This window comes from Pagrus pagrus (assembly GCF_965226575.1).
Source record: "Pagrus pagrus genome assembly, chromosome: 12".
Classification (NCBI taxonomy): domain Eukaryota; kingdom Metazoa; phylum Chordata; class Actinopteri; order Spariformes; family Sparidae; genus Pagrus; species Pagrus pagrus.
In genome coordinates this window covers 23,923,621-23,944,764 of record NC_140196.1, presented here as the reverse complement: position 1 = coordinate 23,944,764, position 21,144 = coordinate 23,923,621, and the positions used below count along the sequence as shown (strand labels likewise).

General features: G+C 42.3%; 1 protein-coding gene across 2 annotated transcripts in view; it reads left to right on the top strand.

The window, feature by feature from the left end:
• The window catches only part of slc6a9 (solute carrier family 6 member 9), a 92,391-nt gene that overhangs the window by 22,465 nt on the left and 48,782 nt on the right, over nt 1-21,144 (top strand). Inside the window, exon 4 of one of the 2 annotated variants that reach the window (XM_084369081.1) lies at nt 1,891-2,168. In XM_084369081.1, the coding sequence (XP_084225207.1) occupies nt 2,139-2,168 (30 nt within the window). In that variant the 5' untranslated portion in view covers nt 1,891-2,138. Of the gene's footprint in view, nt 1-1,890; nt 2,169-19,823; nt 20,070-21,144 lie in introns of those variants that run through there. The other variant, XM_084369080.1, reaches the window with a different exon arrangement.

Here is a 21,144-nt window from a genome sequence, read left to right as displayed (position 1 = left end):
AACTGAAACAAGTAATTATTCATCAAATGATGATTAGCAAGCCTTGTGGCCTAACACCGCAGTATTCTCCTTAGATAAAGCAAACAAGCGACCCAAAACGCAGAGATCACTTTGATTTGACCTTTATGTCAATGGGAATAACCCAAACTGCCAGGAAACTGATTGTTTAGAGCTGATGACATCTCTTTAAACCAGACACGACAGGTCTCAAAGTGAGCATAGTGTATACTGCCACTCCTCCTGGGATGGCCCAATAGGCTTGGCTCAACTCTTGCCTTGTGTACATACATTAGTATGGGGGGTGGGGGGGGTCAACCAGGGGGATGGAGCCAGAGCACTGAGACTTGATCACAGACTTCAGTCTTCACACCAGTTAGTTTCTCACTGCTGAGCCGCCTCCCCTTCTCTGAGGTAGAAGTTGGTGTCTCCCTTTTTATTTTCTCCTTTCTTCAGTCTTCATAACGTGGATGGTAAGGTTCAGTTTTTAACCTAGTTTTGTTTCTTGTCATCTTTTCATCAATGTGCAGCGTGCTGTGTATGATGGATGTCCCAGGGCATTTTGGAGTCCCCGTAGGCTCCTGTACATGTGAGAGGCGGAGTGTGTGCATGTGTGTGTGTTTGTATGTTTATAACACTGAATGGGAGCTATATTTGGCCACTTTTTTCTTTGCTTTTGCTGAGATGCTTTTAGTTCACTGTCCAGGGTTTTTATTCACTGAGTCAGTGATAGAGTCTGCAGCAGAGTTACAGTGTTTGAGTCACTCTCCAGTCTCCACATGACAGCTTACAGGGTTTACTGCAACATGTGCGAATGAGCTGATGGAGACCTCAGTGTCTTCTGAAACTTTCTTAATATATTTTTGAAGTTAACTCAGAAATGAACCATATCAGTGCGATCAGGCAATTAAATCCGTTAAATTGTTAAATTGTTATTTAACCGAACAATCTTTGGTTGTTTTAGAACAATCAATCAATTAATCAAGACAATAATCTGCAGATTTATCAGTAATGAAAACAGTCATTTGTAAAAGCCCCAGTTTATGACGCTTATTACTTTTAATTAAATGTCATAAAAGAAATACACTTTTTTGAATTACTATTACAATGTTATCATGATTTATTTTTTACATTCACAGGTGAAACATTTACTACGATAGAGAAAAAAAACAAATCAAAACTGAATTCTGTTGTAACTTGCCAACACGATCATTTCAGGTGAGAGCTACTAATTAATTGATTAGTTAATCGCCAACAATTTAGATTTTTCTTTTCAAAAAGGCTTCTTCAATGTGAATAGTGTTTTTACTCCTCTGTGACAGTAAATTAAAAAATTTTGGGTTGTGGACAAAACATGACATTTGGGGACTTTCTTATCAAGAAAATAATCAATGATTAATTACCAATAAAAATAATCACAGCCCTATTTCAGGTAAATTTCCCTCAATCAGAAATACTTTCTTCTAAACCCAGGCTGTTTTTGAGTATTCTCTCCCAGTTTGGCTTTTATACAGCAGTAGTCAGTAGGCAGTCTAAACGTTCCCCTAACAGTTAATCTCTTTACACAAAAGGGCACTTTGTTATGGCAGCTGCTTTGCTACAAAATGCAAATCTGTTACTACATGTTTTTCTAAATTCTTTCTCTGCATCCATGCTAACAGATTCCTGAGAAGTTTGATTTCCACCTCTCAGTTTATCGAACTTTGGGAGCGCACAGGATTTTTTTGAGTTTGTGTATTTTTTTACCTCGCAGCAGGTCATGTACAAAGACTGAAGAATGGTTTTGATCGTGGCCAAGGGGACAAGTAACTAAAAAGTGTTGCCTTGCCTCCCCCTTCCCCACCCCTCTCCTCCCCTCCACCCCTCTCTGCCTGTCACATGTTCTTTTCACAGCATAGAAAAGTTTCTGGATTAGGGCAGAATTAGCACAAAGCAGCGACGCCACTCCAGCTACACTCGCAAACGACACAGAAGAGGCACGAGGGGGACCGAGACACTCGAGCGAACGCCACCTCCAAAAACTTCAAACTCTGATAGCGAGAGGCGGACGAGTCCATCCCAGAGAGAGAGAGAGAGGGGCAGCAGAGGCAGAGAGACGGCAGCAGAGAGGCAGGGGATCTTTGCCGACAAGGTCCTGAAGGATGGAAGAGAAGCAGTTTGCCGGGATCCTGGTAAGTTTGACTTTTGTTCAGTGAACACACACATACACACACACACACTTTAAAAAGCATTAACGCAGATATACAAGTTTACAAACACAGAGAGATGTCATACATGGAGGCAGCCACGTCTCTGAGCGCACTGGTGAGATGCAGCTGCTGGACCACCAGTTGAGTCACCCCGTTCCTCCCCTTTCCCCCCTTTTATTTTCTTAATTGTTTTTCCTTTCGATTTCAAAAGGAGAAGGTAGTGCACAGAATTTTATTTTCTAGTCTTTAAGAATACCTCCTTAACTTGGAAACACTTTTTATCTTTAGTCATCTTCGCCCAGTTGCACAACACCTTAATCTCGTTTATCTCTGAAACAACCAAAATACACTTTTGCACTGGCTGATAAGCCCGCAGTTTGTCTTCTGAGCGTTCTTTGCGTTGGTGTTGGAGTGCAGCAGGCCGAGCTGTCATCACCTGCTGTTCACCATGGCAATGTTAAGCACACACCATCAACAACAGTGTCCCTAAAGTCCCCAAAAAGTGGCTTTACTTGCAGCAACTTGCATAGAAACAGCTCTGTTTTCACGGCACCTCCTCTTATATGATCTTTGCATGTTAGGCGAACAATAAACAGTGTTCTTTGGCTGCTGATAAGACATGAGGCCAAGAGGTAAATGTGTCAGTGTCGGGCCTGTGCTGCTGGTGAGGCTTTAAATAGAGGTTTGGCATCATTGGCAGTCAGGTCACTTCTCTCTCTCTCTCCCTTCTGTCCAAGTTCTTCAGTCCGTCTTGAGACGGCGATAAACACAAACTCAGAGCTCCAACTCTCTGCTGACATTCTCGCTCATTTGAAGCCACGCTTTCCTCCCCGATGGTATTTTTTTTTCTTCTGCCATCCTTTTGAGATGCGTATCCACGTTAAAATGAATACATCCTGTCTGAACTTCGGAGGGGGGCGTTATCAGGCTCGCTCACTCTCTCACAACATTTGAAGGCGGTTGGAGGATGGAGATTTGAGTCTTGTTCTCTTTTTTGTGTGGGTTTGTCTTTGTGTTTTCAGCTCAGTGACAGTTTGCCAATCAATCTTTTGCATAGTTAGGCACTTCACGAGAGTTGCATAAAAAAGTTCTGTGAGTTCAGATATGGCAAATATGATTAAATGATAGTCACGAGGACAATTTGAATTGTGGATTCCATGGAAGAGGTTTTGTTTTGGATATGTGTGCTTATTACTAGATCTAAGTGGTATTATTTACCTTTTCAGTGCCTTTCACACTTTGTTTATGAGGAAGGTAAGGAGGACATGTCAGCTGTAGAGTCTTGCCTCCTCACAGCCACTAGGGGCATACAGGCCAACAATGTGGAGTTTTGCATCTGGCAGCATCCCCTCCAACACTGAGTACACATTTTGAGGAAGGAAAGTGCAGTTTATCATTCGGTTTGACCAAAATAAAAGCTTAAGTGATCCAAGTTAAGTTAAATCCATCAGTAGAGTTTTAAAGGTGCCATTAGTCAGCTTTAAGTGGATATTATTGACTCAAATGGTAAAGGTACATAAACTTACTAGCATCCCAATACTTACTATTGGGATGCTAATAACTACATATCAGTCCTTCATTATTTTTTGGCCATAGCCTTCTCTTATCACTGATACACATGATTGCTTATTTAATTTGGCTGAAGGCATCACAGCAGGAAGCAAAGAGTTTGTTTGCTCTCAAAAGTTTTGTTCCCCAGCCAACATGGAGCGACTCCTTTAAGGTCAATTCAGTTGATTTGGCAGGAAATACAAACTTAAAAAGCAATCTTAAATTGGCAAATAGAAGAAGACGGGACTTATTTAAAAATTACATTTAGTAATTGATAACTCTAAATTAAGCTCAGGTGCAGGCACAACTGTAGTTCCCAAATGATAAGGGCATGAAGCTGTGCTCTTTTCTCTCCGAGCTCTTGCTTTCATACCGTTCGTCCGTCTCCTGTTTTCTCAAAAAGTAGGGTAGAGGTCAGAGTTCAAGACCCACACATGTCCTATCTATGAAGGTAAACATGGCACAAAGCTGCAGCTAGATTGTACAACAACTTCAGCAGTGACAGCAGGCAACTGCTCATGCACACTTACACACAATTCGCCCCCTGTGATTGGTCGCTTCTCATGGCTGGGGCCATTGTCTTCAGCGGGAGTAGACAGTGATGTCAGTCGGGGCTTAGAGAAATCAACAAAGAGTGAAAGAAAGCGTGTGTGTGTGTGTGTGTGTGTAAGAGAGAGGGAGAGAGAGAGAGAGAGAGAGAGAGAAAGAATTACAGACAGAATCTTAGACCTTGCTCTCCCATCGCCAACTGTCACTACAATGTTGATTCTGTTCCTCCCTCTTCTTGAGCTCTTTTCTGTCTTCTTCCTCCATTTGTAACAAAAGCTGATGAATTTGTAACAATCTTTTCTTTCTTGATCATTTCCTGTTTAATCCACATCATCGTTACCTCTGTGTGGAGAGTGGAAAGTGCCCTTTCCTGAAGTCCTTGCCCTCTCTTTACAGTCTGGTTAAATTTATTTATGCCGGTCCAGATGGTTGGTGGATGGACCCGTCAGCGTAAATCCCGCGACACACAAGGCGCTCGCTTCCTGCTACCGCTTGGCTCGGCTGGTAGCCTTCTGCCGGGACTCCTCTGTCCAAACTTAATCCCCCTCCTCGTTCACAACGTTCAAAGAGAGCCCCCATCTCTTCAATCTTCCTGCGCTGTCTTTGACCGCTCTGGAAGCCACCACTTCCACTGAGCGGATGAGCAGATGGTGCCCTGGCACTAGTTTGTACTGGGCGGATACCTGTCCCTTTGTTTTTACTCTTTAGTTGCTTCTTTTTGACTTGTCCTTAAAATGTCTGATGTTTGGATGTATGTATAGGGATGTGAGAGGAGGAGGAGGAGGAGAAGGAGGAGTTGGACTGAGGTTTTGATCATTTGTCCACTGATTGCTGTGGTCATATGTCAGGCTGTGCAGACCACTGCTGCCCCGTCTATCGCTATGAAGGCCAAATAGAGGAGGGGGTCAACAAAGGCTGGCCTGATCAAAGTTTGACATTGGCAAGTCTTTTACTGTCAGCCTGTTACTTTACAACCTTTGGACTGATTAAGAATTATAACTGGACATCATAAAGACACTTAAACCTCTTGATATTTTACACATCCCCTTGAGTAACCACAGCATTAAAACCTTTTGACACCTTATAACAGGATATATGTATATACATGATGATGACACAATGTCCCAAACTTCTATTGACTTAAATTGTGATTAAATATGTGTCTGACACAATGGAATAACAGCTGTAGCCTTCTTAATCTATGGCACCTTTTTCACAAACTTCTTGATATAAACACTTGAGGTCCTGGTTCAAACTTGAATTACTTATGTGATATGAATGAAAGTTCAACTGGGAGAATGCGACTTTGGAAACTAAGGTGCCATTAAGCAAGCGCTAAAAAGTGTCACTCTGTTGGAGCCAGTTGAACTACAATTAGAATGGCACTTGGTAGTGTGCATACCTCTGCCAAGGCCCAGGAGTCCACTTTAATTCAATCAAGCCCAATCCAGTATCGGATAAAACTTATATAAATCTGCTAGATGCAGATTTTTTGTTTGATCTGCATCAAATTGTACATACATATAGATACCAGTCACTTCTTTCTTTCTTTTTTTTCAAGATCCATGCATTATTCCATGATATTTTAACAAAAAGGTTGAAAAACTCCCTACCTCATAGTGTTAAAGGAAGTGAGATAAAAATTCCTAGACCAATCCCTTTATCCGAATCTGAAAAAGTTAATGTGGTCTATTCTGACTCATCCTCCATCCAATTCTTATGAAAAATCTGTTCAAACCAACCATCCAACCATCCAACCAACCAACCAACCAACCAACCGACAAACAAACAGGCACTGGCGAAGACCTCCTTGGCAGAGGTGTAAATACTTGCAGTGTACAGTGGTGTTGCAGGGTTCTTCCCTCTCTCTGGCTTAATACAGGCACTGGCTGCAGAGAGCACACAAACCAAACAACAGACAAGTTAATGTCTGGCCTTTTATCAAGTTAGTCAATGAATCAACACTAATTAGCAGCAGCTGATATGATCTGCCGCCAACAAACAATTTAACTGGGTTAAGCGACAGTCATCAACGACTTAAACTGTGATAAGCTGCTACCTGAATGTTATGCACGCAGCTGTTTGCTAATGAAAAGAGATAAGAAAGATAAGTGATGACAGACACACCGTTTTTCCACCAGCACGTTTGGCCACTCCGCCTCCAAGCGGGCTGCGGTGACGTCTGCTGACCTCGGCCAACCCTTAACAAGCACCCATCTCTCCCTAAAATCGATACTCAACTCATGTCTGTGCAGGAAACCTGAGAAAAAGACGTTTTTAAAAGTCAGCGTGTTCAGCTCTCGGTACTTTTGTAGCTTCTAACTGAATCTCTTTAGTTTCTCTCATCCTGTTTGTACTTTCAAACATCTGTTGTGTTTTTTAGTTTCATCGTGTTTGCTTTCGGCTGTTTCAGGAGTCGTGTTTAGTTACACACAACATTTCCTGTAATGCTAATTTATCATAATAGATTTTAAATGACTAAGTAACAAGGAGCTTTTATATAAGATGTTATATAAAAAATTGTTTGTAACTGAATTAGCAGAGCCACTTTGTTAGTGGTGATACTTCAATAGCACTTCAGGGATCGGAGCAAGCACATCATTGGTTAAAGACGCACCTTCAAGCAGGCAGCCCTCTTGTGGTGTAAATGAAAATCCCATGCAGTACATGTTACAATTGCATTGTTAGAATGACATTCTTCCGATAACACTTGTTGACTTGTATTTTGTTTGTACAATCCCTGGGATTTCATAAAATACTACAGCGAACATTGCTTTGAGAATAAACGCCTCTGTGCATGCCAGTAGCTCACGCGCCATCTGTGGAAGCCCATGCCACAGTGTCTCGCGCCAGTTTAACCAAGGCTTAAGGGGGAGCCCAGCCACCCTGCAGATGAAGCTAATTTCGGCCGCTTGTGTCCGCAATCACCCAGACACAACTATTTTTTCCAGTGAAACTGTGGTGTGTGTGTAATGTGTGCTGTAGGCTCTGAAGTGGAAACTAAATGGAGAGAAAAAGTAGAACCCACAGCCAGAACCTCCCTGAGGTCAGGATGCACACACACACATAGCTACGTACACACTCTCTCACACACACATTGAAACATAATGGATGGCCCACCTATACCTTAAGCCCACACATTAGAATAATACATAATCACATTAACATATTTTAGATTTCTGCTCACAGATACATCGCACACACATCATCACATTTACACACACTCACACAGACAAAACTATGAACAAAACAGAGAAAAAAGAAAGTATGCAAGCAACTTTGTTCCTTTTTATTTTATGAAATAATAAATACACAATCTGTTAAGTGACTCAGGGCTGTGACTTTTGCTCTGAAGCTGTGATAAAACTGTGCCGCCCAAACTGTGACCCAGGGGCCATTTTGAACTCACTAGGGATGTGTTGACCCGTTTTTTAAAAAGTTGGTTTACCCTGGCATCTTGGGCTGTTTGTAGTCATCGTCCATGTGCCAAGGCCTGTACAACAGCACAAGTTCAGCGTACACTAGATATTTTTTCATTATATGGCTTCAATAAGCCTATCAATTGCAATCATGCCAAGGGGTCACACGACGGCGGTTATCAACTCCATAAGTCACATAAATCACAGACTGCGTGAAGTCAATAGGCGGATAATATCACTGCCTCATCATTAGGGTATGAGTAGATGTGACTGTAATTCCATATTTTTATCACATTAAATGACTGTGTTATTAGTGTAATGTATTATAGTTTATGAGAGTTTAAGCTTCTTAAAGTTTAAGTTCAATATTTCAACTTCAACCCCAATAATAGGCTTACTTTCATATCCTAAAAGTACGAGGCTATAGTATTTAAATTATTCTCTGTGTACAGTGTCCCACAGCATACATAAAAGTACCTATAGCAAAGTAACACAAGAAGATGAACATTAGCATACATACAACATATGGCTCAAGAAGCTGACGCAGATAGAAATGATATCCTCCAATGAGAATCTGTATCTCTCAATTTAAAAATGGTCAAGGAAGTCCGAAGGGCTTCTCTGATCTCTGAAACCCTCTCATGGTTTCTGCATTAAGCTCCTCGGGATATTCTACGAATGGAACGGGGTTGCCATTTTCCTCTAGAACTGATCGGTCAGTACTTTTATATGTGCTGATCTGTTATTTCAAACATAACCTGTTCTGCAGCAGGTTAGGTGTCCGTCATAAGTTACCATGGTGATGTATCCCAGTAATTGGTGAACCGCCGACGAAACCCTGAAAAAGCCAGGGTTAAACCTGAAGTTACCTGAAGTTGCCTCATTTGTATTATTGCTTATGCCCTCTGGAATCATGTCCTCCACATAACTAGAGTACATTTATTACAGGTGAAATTAGACAGTGTCTCTCCTTATCCCTCTTTCCTTATGTAAGAAACATATTGAGTTGCAAGTCAGCCAGTTTAGTTTAGTTAACAGCAGTGCTCAGCAACCGTGTTGACTGCCTCTGGGGCGGGAGGGCAACAAACAGATGTGAACCGAGAGAGAGAGAGCGAGAAAGAGAGAGAGAGAGAGCCGTGAGGGCAGGTGGGGGGAGAAGAGTCAGACATGATTTTCTGATTTCACCCTCCGACTGACCGGCTGAATGTGAAGAGAAAAAAAAAAAAATTACAAGCAGCCGTACGGGGCACAGGCAGCGCCCAACGTTAGCTAAATGGCAGTCACTGTGGCGAACGTACAATTGAGGAACAAGGGTGACAAATGCCAAACACGTCCACTGCTGGGCACTCTTTAAAAGGTAACCCACCACCATCCAACCCCCCCGTGTACACACACACACATAGCTAAGAAAAAAAAAGGACCCCATTGTATTTTGGACCTTTAGCTTTCATTTGGAAAAGCCACTCAGGCTGAAAATTTTGTTCTTCTGATTTTCTTCCTCTTCCCTTCTTTTTTTTGGTTTAATGGGTCTCCCTCCCTCCAACACCACACTCGTCCTCTGAAGTCTGAAGTCAGTGAAATTATGGACAGGGCCCTGACATTGTGTCCACACAACAGGGCTCTTAAATCTCCCCCGGTTTCTTTTAGTATTATGATCATTTTCAACGGTTTCCAATTGAACTCTTTTCAAAGGCCCTTTCAGAACCATATTTAGGTAATTTGTTGCGCTTGAACCCAACCTGCTCCCTGGCCCTGTGTGTGTATGTGAGTGTTGAATGGCAGCTATAAGCCTGGGATGAGGGGGGGTCTGCTTTTCTCAGGGCCAGACCACCCTCTCCTGCTTGGTAACACACCTCCCCTGAGTTATTTATCACTTCTCCTCCTCTCTCTGTTTCTTCCCCTTTTAAGCCCCTTTCAGACATGGAATCTGTAACATTTCTGGGCTCATCTGTCCGATAAAATAATGTTTTTTTGGTTCTCTAAACATTATGGAAAAGTTCCATGTTGACTGTGGTCAAACATGACTGGGCCGCTATAGATGCAGGTGCAGCTCTGCTGGAGAACAGCTGTTATTTGGAAAATAATGTCATCAAACAAGAAGAGCAATCACACAGACTGCCTCAGTGATGAAATCTAAAACTTTCTGATGCTGACTGCTTATCCTCACAGCTTGATTGCAGACCATCCACAGTGCTGGGGGGAGGCTCTCCCTCACCACAGAACTCCACTGGTCGCTCCATTTTCTCTCTATTTAATCATTTACTAAATATGATATAACATTCTGCGGTCTTACTGTTTACATAGTCCTCCACTGTGCAAGCCATTACAGTCAGGCTTTCTGAAAATGAAATAATATTTCAAGTTTTATCTCTTACTCTTCATTCCTGTTTTGCTCACATGCTGTTGATTTTTAGGTAAAGCCATTTGCTGGATTTTCCTCCTATAAACACTAACAAAAAAATAAAATTAGGGACTGGTAATTGGATTTCTTGCTTTGTGCCCCCACACTTCAAGGGAAAACAAAACAAAACACAGAATTAAAGGTCCAGCGTGTAAAATATAAGGGGATTTAGGGGATTTATTGGCATAAATGGAATAATGGAATATAATATTCATAATTATGTTTTCATTTGAGTATAATCACCTGAATCTACAAAGTTTTGTGTTTTATTACCTTAGAATCACAATTGATGTATCATTGGTCAGAGAATGGTAAAAAATATGCAACACAATTTCCAGAAGACCAACTTTACCTATTTATATGGCTTGTTTGGTCTAAACAACAGTGTAAAAGATACAGTTTTGTATACATACATAAAGAATTTGAAACTTTTAGGATGTCAAGTCAAGTCTTTTAGGATGTTTCACCCATGTTGGCTTAAAAATGTGGTTACTTTACAAACAGAAGTAGTTGAGTTTCAAAGAAGCTGCTGTTTCCGAGGTGAAGAATTACATTTGCATTTGCAACGTTTGATTATTTTTTTTTACTCAGAGACAAGGAAGTGTAGGTACATAGATAGATAAGCTTTAATGGCTTTTGATGTTGCTATCCTTGCATAGAACTTGAAGAGGAGCTACAATGGTATTTCATTGCTCTAATGAATGAAGACGACATATTTCACATCTCTTTCTCTCTCGGCTTTTCGCTCTTTCTCTCTTGTCACATTAAAGCGCGACAGTGACTTCTGCCACGTGAGGCCAACTTCAGTCACATGTTCCTCACTTTCATCCCCAGCAATGGTCCCATATGTTTGTCAAAATGTGTATGTTGTGTGCTTTTTCCGGCCCGATTTGTTCCCATGCCTTCTCTCCAATGAGCCCCGCTCTCCCCGGGGGTCTGAGCCGAAGCCTCACGCTATTTATACAGACCGAACAGCTGGGGCCCTCCCAGCCAAAGCAGTGAGGGATGGCTAGAGAAATTATCATGGAAACTTCAGGTTAAACCAAGCGTTGGAAATGTCTCTCTGTTCCCTCTTTTTTACTCTCTTGTCTTGCTCTCCGTCATTTGTCTCCCTCCCATGGGTGTCCAGAGTGGTCAGGTCAGGCTGTGTTCAGCTCAGGTCAGCTAGACCGCCAGACAAACATCACTCACTTTTTGGATCTTGTTTGTCATCCCATTTGAAATCTCTTATTTATCTCTCTGTTCTTTTCTCTTTTTTTATTCACACTGCAACTAATGTTTTTTTCCCCATTTTCCCCGTCTGAAACACACTTTCTTCCCCCGCTTCCAATTAAAGAGCTGGCTGTTTTGGACTGAACAAGAAAGGTTGATTTTCCCTCCAACCGCGCCTCAACACATTTTGTCCTTTTGTTGCACCGGACAAAGCCGACCTGCTGTTGCAAAACTGAGCTTTTTGTGTTTCTTCCCCTTTCTTCTGCTCTATGGCTCCTGTGGTGCTTGTCCTTTATTGTGAATCTCAACCCTGTGAAGTTCTCTCCTTGCTGCTTTTCTCTTTTACTTATTTCATCCTGTCTTCACTTCACTTCAGTCTTACCATGCCTTCTCTTGACCGTTCTGCCTTCCACTCTCAGCTTTTTCCTCATGTGAACCGCTCAGGAGGGAAGACAGAGTCAGGCCTGTCGATACCTCCTTCAGTTCGAGGCCTTTCTCACAGTCAGACGTCCCATCACAGGCATGCTGAGCTAACGAGAGGTGAAGAGATATTAACCTAATTGCTGTAAGGGACAGATATATAGATCGAGGAGGATGTAATAAGCCCAGACGTGACTGCTGGCTCCCTGTTAGATTAGCCTTTCGGTGTTAAAGCAGGTTGATCCACAGATATTAACGGACAGGAAGACGTTTGGGAAGCTCTCGACTTTATATATCAGTTTATATATTATACATTTTTGCATGTTAATTTACTTAGAGGCCGAAACACCAAGGGCACACATGTACAAGATGTTTTATAAAGCTCCTACGCAAGTATTCAAACGCATATGACGCTCGGCCCAGCTGGCAACAAATGCGCAACCCCAAAACATATCTTGACATACTCAACGTGCACAAACCCTCTGATGCTAACTGCTTATCATCACGGCTTGATTGCAGACTGTGCTGCAGGGAGGCTCTACCTCACCACAGTAACCCCACTGGTCATTCCATTTTCTTTCTATTTATTCATTTACTAAAAATGATGATATGAATAATTCTGTTGTCTTTCGAATATTAATACACTTCCTATATGCAAAGCTGGAGGTAACAAACATCAGTCCTCAAGAGGGCGATATAGAGCTTATCAGAGTGTTTCCATGACAACAGCAGTAAAGAGACATGCCGTCTGTTAGTGAAGCCGTTTTCCGTTGTGTTACTGTCTAAATGAAGAGGAGACAGAGGCGACATGTTTGGCTAGAGCTTCTTCAACCTAGCCTGATATCTCATGACTGGTCCGCAAATACAAATTAGTCTGAAACCTCTTCATTCATTTTCATTTTCCAAAGGGCGTTATCAATGAGCACGGACCAAAACGTCTCTGGACCTAATTGGATAGTCCTACAACCAATCAGAGCAGCGAAATGTTGCGTAACAACTCGTAGGCTACCAGGCTACTATACTAGTTCAAACACCCAATTTATATTGCTTCTAGTTTAACATAGTACACAGATGTTTGGCACCATTTGTACATAACATGAACTTCATCTCCAACAATCCCCATAAGTTATTCTTGGAAAACCATCGATGCCAACAAGTCTCAATTGCTGTTTAGCTGCCAGGACTCTGGTCTACCAGATGCAATGTCTGCTGATTTTTGCCTTGTTGGAGACCTCAAGCCTCAAGGAAGTTATTCCCAGTTTGCTTGTTTCCATAATCTGTTCCTCAATAAGAGTGACCAACAGAGAAACAACAAAAGCCACTAGGTTTTCACTGTTACCCATCTGTTTAGAGACCTGACACCATAGTGGATTCAACACAATGTTCAACATCAGCCTGCCTGACATTTGTTTGTATGGCCTGATGGCGCTCCTCTGTACAGTCATTGTATCAAACCCACCCCATATTAGATAAATGGCTGTTATTAGCCCAACCTGGGTCAGGTCGGCTGGAAGTCTGTCTGAACTGGAGGGGGTCCAGATGCATCTGCCAGAGCGCTTAAATCATGAGCTAACTGAGTCCTACTGGTCCGCCACAGTTGTTCTGAGCCTACGTGACCCAAACGGAAGTGATCAACTTTCTCTTGTTGTTTCATGCTGTAGCGCCCCCTAGAACGCAGTTGTGCCCTAAAACCTTATTGTGTTTGACTGCATAATTAAAACAACATTATGTAACTTTTTTACCTTAAAATAAGAGCTTCAAAGTTATTTTCAAATGTTTGTAACTAGCTCCCCTTAATCAGGGTGAAAGCACTGTACACCTCACTGTGTGATGAATCTCAAAGTTAGAAAGTGAATTGATTTATAAGCAACAACAGCAGCACTAGATTTGGGTGCTGCAGTCAGAGAACAAGTGAACCTTGCAGTTGTTTTTTTTTTTTTCTTAAACAAGTACAGCAGAAAGGGCCATTGTCCATTCAGTTCTGACTACCCTAGTGTTAAGCCTTTGCCCTGCTTTCCACTCTTTCAGTCCAGCCACGAACCAGGGTGTTTTCAGGTGATTGGTGTATTTGCTTGACCTAAACCTTGGAGTTTGTGCATGTCATATTTCACTGGACAAGAATAATTCTAAGAGCCTTATTCATATTTATTTAAACAGCAAATTAATTCTACGTCAAATGGATCATTTCCAGTTTGTACTATATAGAAGACAAGGGGTAAACACTTATGAAAACACAGTCCCAATAACTCTAGGTTTGCCACTGGACCGCTGACGCAAACACAGAAAAAATAAACAGAGCAGCAGATAGTCAGCAAAGCTACAATTGAAACACCATTGTGGACAGTTTTGTGACTCTTCCGTGAATATTAATTGTGTTTCATTGGCCTTTTGGATCACAAAACCTTCTCATCCCATAAAAGAAAGGCATGGGAGAGATACGTCTTTCGTGAGTATGCAGTGATATTTGAATTTATTTGTCAACACAGATAAGAGGGCTTTGAAAAAGGAGCCAAAAACATGAGAGAGGAGATGAAATGAAAAGAATTCAAAGGAAAGGAGATTATTTTGCTTTCAGACTTATGTCTGAGTGGTGTATCTTTTTGTCACCTTTTTCTTACTTTCAACCACTCCACTACTCCACATGCTGTATATTCCACTGTTCAAGTAATCATCTGTTCCCAAAAAACCTTTGTCCTTTACCTGAATATTTTTAAATGGATACCCCTAAAATTGATTATCTCAGGAGCCTTTTGTTAGTGCAGGGCAACTGAACATCAGGAAACAAATTATTCTACAGATGGAAAAATTACACCTGCTTTTTTTTATTTGTTCCTAGTCCTTTTGAGATATCAGAATTATTATCCTTATTAGTATTGCTCAGCACCAGCTGTAACAGTGCAATGTCTGTGTCACTGAGTTTGTGGAACTTCTGCAGTGCTACTGTTAAAAAGTTGAGGTACACAACAAGTTATAGTACAGTTATTTTCAACCATCTTTCAGTATAAACATGGTTCGCTCCTACATTGTTATCAGAGTACTGTGTGGGCCACAAGTTACACACTGAGCCCCCACTGAAGTCAAAATCATGACCTATGCCAACCCATGACAGCTCAAACAATATTTCAACAGTGCAGAACTGACATAAAAAGGACATGAGGTCTTGATGTCAGTGTCCCTTAAAGCAGTTTAACCACTGCTACACATACATTTGTGTTCAGTCCCAACTATAATTGTATTGCCCCCTCATCTGTCTCCATCATTTGGTTGTATGGCTAGAACTCCAGCCGGCCTCCTAATTACAGTGTGCATGAAATCATGCCGCAAGCACATTTTATTACCTGCTTGATTTAAACGTCTAACTTTAAAAGCTTATTAAGGAAATATGAGACCCAGGCTACATTAATCTTCAAATGACTGCACATTTGTCACGGCCATCAGTGAGGATATTGGTTTGCCAGAGCAGGAGCTTAAAAGGGAAATGGAAAAGCAAGCCTCCCTGACCTTCTATCTTTTCTTTTATTCCTCACTCTCTCTTTGAACGTTGTTAAAAGTTGCCATTTGTTGTTTGTGTTGTATGTTTAGTGGAGGAGTTCAGATCAACGTCTGTGTTTGGCCTTAGGTTCAGCTGTAATAGATGCTGGCATGTGCGTGGAATTTGACAGGAACGCCTCGAGGAAAAGAGGAGATCCGTTCTGACCTTATCAGTGTATCTGCTCCATGCCGTTCTGATTGTTTGTCTCTCTGCTCTTGGTTGTTTATTTTGGCTTGTCCTAATATACATGGGAAAGCTACCATCACCAAGAACTAGAGGTTTCATTGCAAATTCTGATTTGATTGATAATCAATTAATTAAAGCGGTTTTAAAATGACAGCTTTATATTTGAATAGAATGTATGTTTCGTAGTCTTCTATAATAACAACTGTGAAACTGTGATGATCTTTTTCACTTCTTTCCAACATTTTCAACAGACCAAATGGTTAAATGATTAATTTAGCCAGTACTTGTCAGCTTAATTGACAATGAAAATAATTGTTAATTGCAGGTCGCCCTAGCTCATACCCTTTTCCACTGAAAACAAAAGCCAGATGTGGTGGGTGTTTTTTGTCCATTGTGAAGGTGTATATGAAAGTATTTCAAGAGAGACTGTACACGTCCTTCAGATAAGACAGAGTTGGAGTCTTATCAATAATACCTCACAGAAGGCTAAGATTAGTTATACCACAATAACAAGACGATCATTTTCTGATATTTGAAAAGATACTATTTTGTCATAAACAACATTAGCTGTGTTTTCATGGACTCTGATATTCCACTAATAATCAGGATAATAGATGAGTCACATTAAAGGTTCCTCATGTAACTACCCCAATCAGGAGAGACTGTTGTGATCTAATATGAATGACATTTCAATCAGGTTGATATGGTTGGTGTAAACTTCTAATAATCCACTCAACAGGAAAATATTAACACCTCATATTCATCATGGTTGGAATAAATATATTCTTTTTATGCATGTTCGCATCCTGTAGAGTTAACTAATGAAACGCGGCAGAAGCCGATACAAATTTGAAAACACTGTTTTCAATCCTGTTCGTCATCAAGCTCTGCTGAAGCTTGATAACAAGCCATTCATTTGAGTCAGGTGTGTTGGAGCAGGGAAACATCTAAACCATGCAGGGCAGGGGACCTCAGGAACAGGATTGAAAAATCTTTTTCCTTAAAGAATTAAAGATTGTTGAATGCCTCTGTAGTTGAAAGGCTCACAACAACAAGTTGATGTTGAATCACTTTATTCAGCGTCCATGTAAACAGTTATGTTGGAATCTCGTATCAGAATGATTTCAGTCGAATTGAAGACATATTGTCCTTGTGACAACAGCTGAACAGTTTGATAAAATAGGTGTGATCTTCATTAATCCATAGGCAGTTGTTGTAGTCAGCTATAGAGCCAAACTGAACAAACCCACTCCCTGAGATATAAATACGTGATTCATTTGAGTCCCCCAGCACTTAATAAGCAGCCTCATGGACGCAATAAAGATGTGCTTGTATGCAGTGGGTGGACGTGGAGGTGCTCTTAAGTTAGAAATGAGCTGCGAGAACAGTTCAGACTCTTGGTGTCAGTAACATCAACAGGCTTCAGTACCTTTAAAAATCCTCAGTGTGCACATTGTTTTTCTCGCAGGCCGTTTGCTATTGCAGCATATAAAGACGCAAGTGAGAATTTTAACAAGTTGCCGTTAATATCAGCAGCAGCATCTGGACTTCTCTAATTAGAGCTAAATGACCAAACATAATAGAGCAATTACTTAACGAAACAAGTCATCCCCTCTCCACAGACAGCAAACTGCAATCACAACAAGCATTTATTTTAGGATCTGTTTGTCCCTACCAAATTCATACTGAGTTTTCAGTGAATGCGCCCACACTTAATGCCTGCATGATTAAAGTGTAGTTAAATGTGTGTGTATGTATGTGTGGGTGGGTGCACTTGTTAAGCCTTTCATTAGATTTGACCTAATCTGAGGCCGACAGACCCTCCTAAGGCAGAGCTAGTAAGAAGTGGCTGGATCCCTGTGGAGGAACTAATGATCTGCCATAGTTTAGTCCTCAAATGCACACACACACACAAGCACGCACACACACGCGTCTGTATTATTATAACTCTTTGTCGTAGCCCAAAAATAGCATCTTAAAGAAGTGAGGAGCAGCTTCAATGACCTCACGTCGAAAAAATGCTTTCACATTAAAGTACATGGAAACACACAAACACATCGTTTGCAAGCCTGACAGCATCTCCCTAAGCAATGCATGTGTGCATACAGGAGGCCCTTTATCACCGAAAGGAGTAATCATGTTTACATTATTTTCCTTTCTTTGTGAGAGAAATTGGTGCTCACATCAAGCAGAAGGTTTCCAGTGAAAAATATTTGCTGGAACCAAAAATATGTCTCATGTTGCTGTAAGACTAACTGTTATTACTAGCCTTTTATTCTTCACTATCAACAATCTCAACCAGCATCAGGCTGATGCAACGAAAATAAGGCTTCCACCTGGTAGCTCTGTAGCCACTGTAGCCCTGATGTGTACCCTGCAACATATTGATGCATACTCTACAGCATAGCTACGCAGGGTACAGGTGAGGCTTCCATTGCTATAGCCTGACTGCTACTGTTTATTTGAAGCCAACACTGATACAGATATTTGGGCGTTAAAAGATCAGAAAACAATATATCAGCTGATAGCAGATTATTTTGAAAGGTTTCCTGTTCAGTATGTGACCAAGACACATACTGAGTGGGACATTTGCTGATGAACTATGTAAAAGTTACACAGTTTCTAATAACCTCAAACCTGGTTTGGTGTTTCTGAATTCAAATGTCTTGTTATTTCACTTGCTATGATCAGCTGTCATGTACACCTACATGATAAATTTGTAATAAGCTAATAGCAGCCAATATATCGGCACAGCCTCAATGCACAGTAATGGCCTGTATTTAGCAAGACCACTCTGGTCAAACCACTGAGTGTATCTAAATAACTTCTACCAATATAACGTCCTCGAAATAAGTTGAAATAACATTCTCACCATTATCAATTGCAGTAAAGAATAAGTAATTGAGAAAGTGCAATAGTACCGCTTGAACAATAATTTGTCTGCTATAAATGCGTCAACATGTCAGGGTTTTTGTTGGGAGCACTTGTTTTCATTGCCCACAGCACTTCCTCTCAGCACATTGAATAGGGCGGGTATATGGTAATGATTCTTTTATTGGATCCCCTGTGAGATTCTAATCCTCTGAATTGATAGACAAATGAATAGCATCCTGTCTGCGTTGCTCGTCTCGTGTTAAACATAACTGGAGGGCCTCCACTCAAGCGGCAGCAGCTATTGTCCGTGGCTATCAAACACCCATTAGGCTGGGCGCCAGTTGCTTGTCAACTTTTGACATTACTCGCACTGCATCCAGTCAGAGGACTGACGCTGAGTGACGCGCTGAAAGACGGCTCGTCTCGTTCTGCTGCATGAGTGATGTTTTTGTTGATCTCTCAATCGCGCCCCTATTGCGGATGCACTTTTACCTTTTTCTCTCATACCCTCACTTCCTCTCTTTCTCCTCGCTCTTTTTGTTGTGGGTAGCCATTAGCCATATGGTGGCAAACAGGCACAACAATGTGTGCAACAAAACAGAGGCTCAGGAGGGAAGCGCTTGAATTTGAAAGGGTGTAACTTTGTGAACATGTCGCGGACGAGGCGAGGGAGGAGGGCTTTGGCTCGACCGGCCTCTCGGTGTGACACGGCAGAGGCGGGGGGGGGGGGGGGCATTGGCAATGTCAGGGTGTAGAGACGGACGAGGATTTGGAAGAGTCAAGTGCCGCTGAAAGGGAAGTTGTTGGTGGTCTGCAGAGTTGCAGCAGCTGCCCCTGAAAACAAACGGAAGAAATAAGAGAGACAGAGAGAAGGAAGGGGGGACAGGGGAGTCCGGTGGAAGGCGTGCGGGCTCCTCACTTGTGGGCTCCTCACTTTTTTTTTGTCTCCCAGCTTTAATCTGTTGGGAGAAAGAGTGAGGGAGAGAGAGAGCTTGGCCGTAGCCCATGGGTGCTCCAGACCTCCCCCCACTTTACTCCGGCCAGCTTAACTAGAAGTTCAACACCCCCCTGTCCCCTTCACCACCACCACCACCATCGGTCCTCCTCTCTCCCGCTTACTTGCTCTGTATTCAGCCTAGGTGCTGGAGTGACAACGAGCCATTCATTGTGGAGGTAGAGGGAAAAGACTGTGGATCTCTCCTGTGTCTTTTTTTGGGGAGGTGGTGGGAGTTGGGAAAAAGGGGGGAGGTGGACGGCGGAGGAGAAGGAGGGAGGGCGCATATTCCTGAAATGGTGAAATACGACAGAAAAAGGGGGCGAAAAAGAGAAAGTAAAAGAGTGCGAGGAGAAAGAGAGGGAGGGGTGACTAAAAAAGTAAGAGCGCAAAGGAGGGAGGGATGGATGGAGGGGAGGCAGTGCTGGAATCACAGAAGGAAGGGAGGGGGGGAGAGCGAGCGAGAGAGAGAGAGAGAGAGAGTGGGCTACCATGCCGAATGAGCAAGAGAGGCGGAGAGGAAGCAGAGCTCCATCAGATGAAATGAGGTGAAAGTAATTCAGGCATTAATCAAGCCAGGGCAAAAGGGAGGGTATACTGTGTTTTCTCCCCCCTCTTTCGCTGCGGAACTGAAAGGCAAGGTGTGAATGAAGGAGCCTACAGTGGCCAGCAGAGAAGCACCACTGGGTCACAGCGTCAAATCATGTCCGATTCGAACACCATTGCCGCTTCCACCGCAGACCAGGTCAGTTCAAGCTGTCATATTGTTTGTCTGTTTTTGTTTTTGTTTTGTTCTTTTACTCGCATCACAAGCGAGCATGCTGTTGTTTCTTCTTTATTAGTTGCGCCTCACACTGGCTTTAGCTGCTCGAAACATCTTGTTAGAAGACTTAGGAACAAGACTTCTAGGAGTACAAAAACTGAATGTATCCCAAGTTCCGGTCAGATGTATGATATCTTTAGATCCTAATTCGGAAGTAGTTAGAGGAAGTTTCTAAGAGCAACTGAGTGAGTGTGTGTTTCTTGGACTATCAAAGCAACGATTGTTTGGCCCGGAGCTGCCTGGACAACGGTACAGGGTCCTGAAAGAATTGAATTCATCAAGACGAGCTATTGTCTACGCCGCCTTATTTTTCGGTGATCATTCAGGGGGTCTGTGACGACTCAATACCCCCCGCACCACGTGAGGAGGGGGATGCAGCTCTTTAAAAACCAGACCACGTGTGGCGGCCCTGAAAAGTTTTTATAAGTAATTGCAGTGGGAAGTCCGGGCAGCGCTGTGAGAGTAGGGTTGGTAAGGAAGTGGGCTGGTCCGCCGTGTGTGTGAAAGAGAGTGACAGAGTAGAAAAGCAGAAGTGTCCAGAAAAGGCCGATATTTATGCCCCCCCCAGCCCTCCTCCCCTACAAGCCGCTTTAATCGCACACTTTGGCACATACATCCCTCGCTCAGCTTTCTTTTTTTTAACTGTCGACTGTCTTTGAAACACTCGGAGACAATTAAATCCTCTGATCTGTTCAAGATAAAATATACAGTCATTTCCATTACGACAGGTAAAGACAAAAAGTGTGTGTGCGCGAGAGTGTGTGTGCCTCCGACCTTGCTGCCGGCTTATGTTGTTAGCCAAGTTCTTGTCTCCTGTTTCCGATTGCTACTGTCAAGGCTGAGTCAGCTTGCTATAGTTCTGTAGGCAAGTGCACACACACGCACACAAACACACATAGAAACACACATATAAGCACAGGCACAGAAAGTTTTGGGCACACACACACACAACGCACACGCCAACACAATAGCACAACAAAATTCGGGGATGGATTGT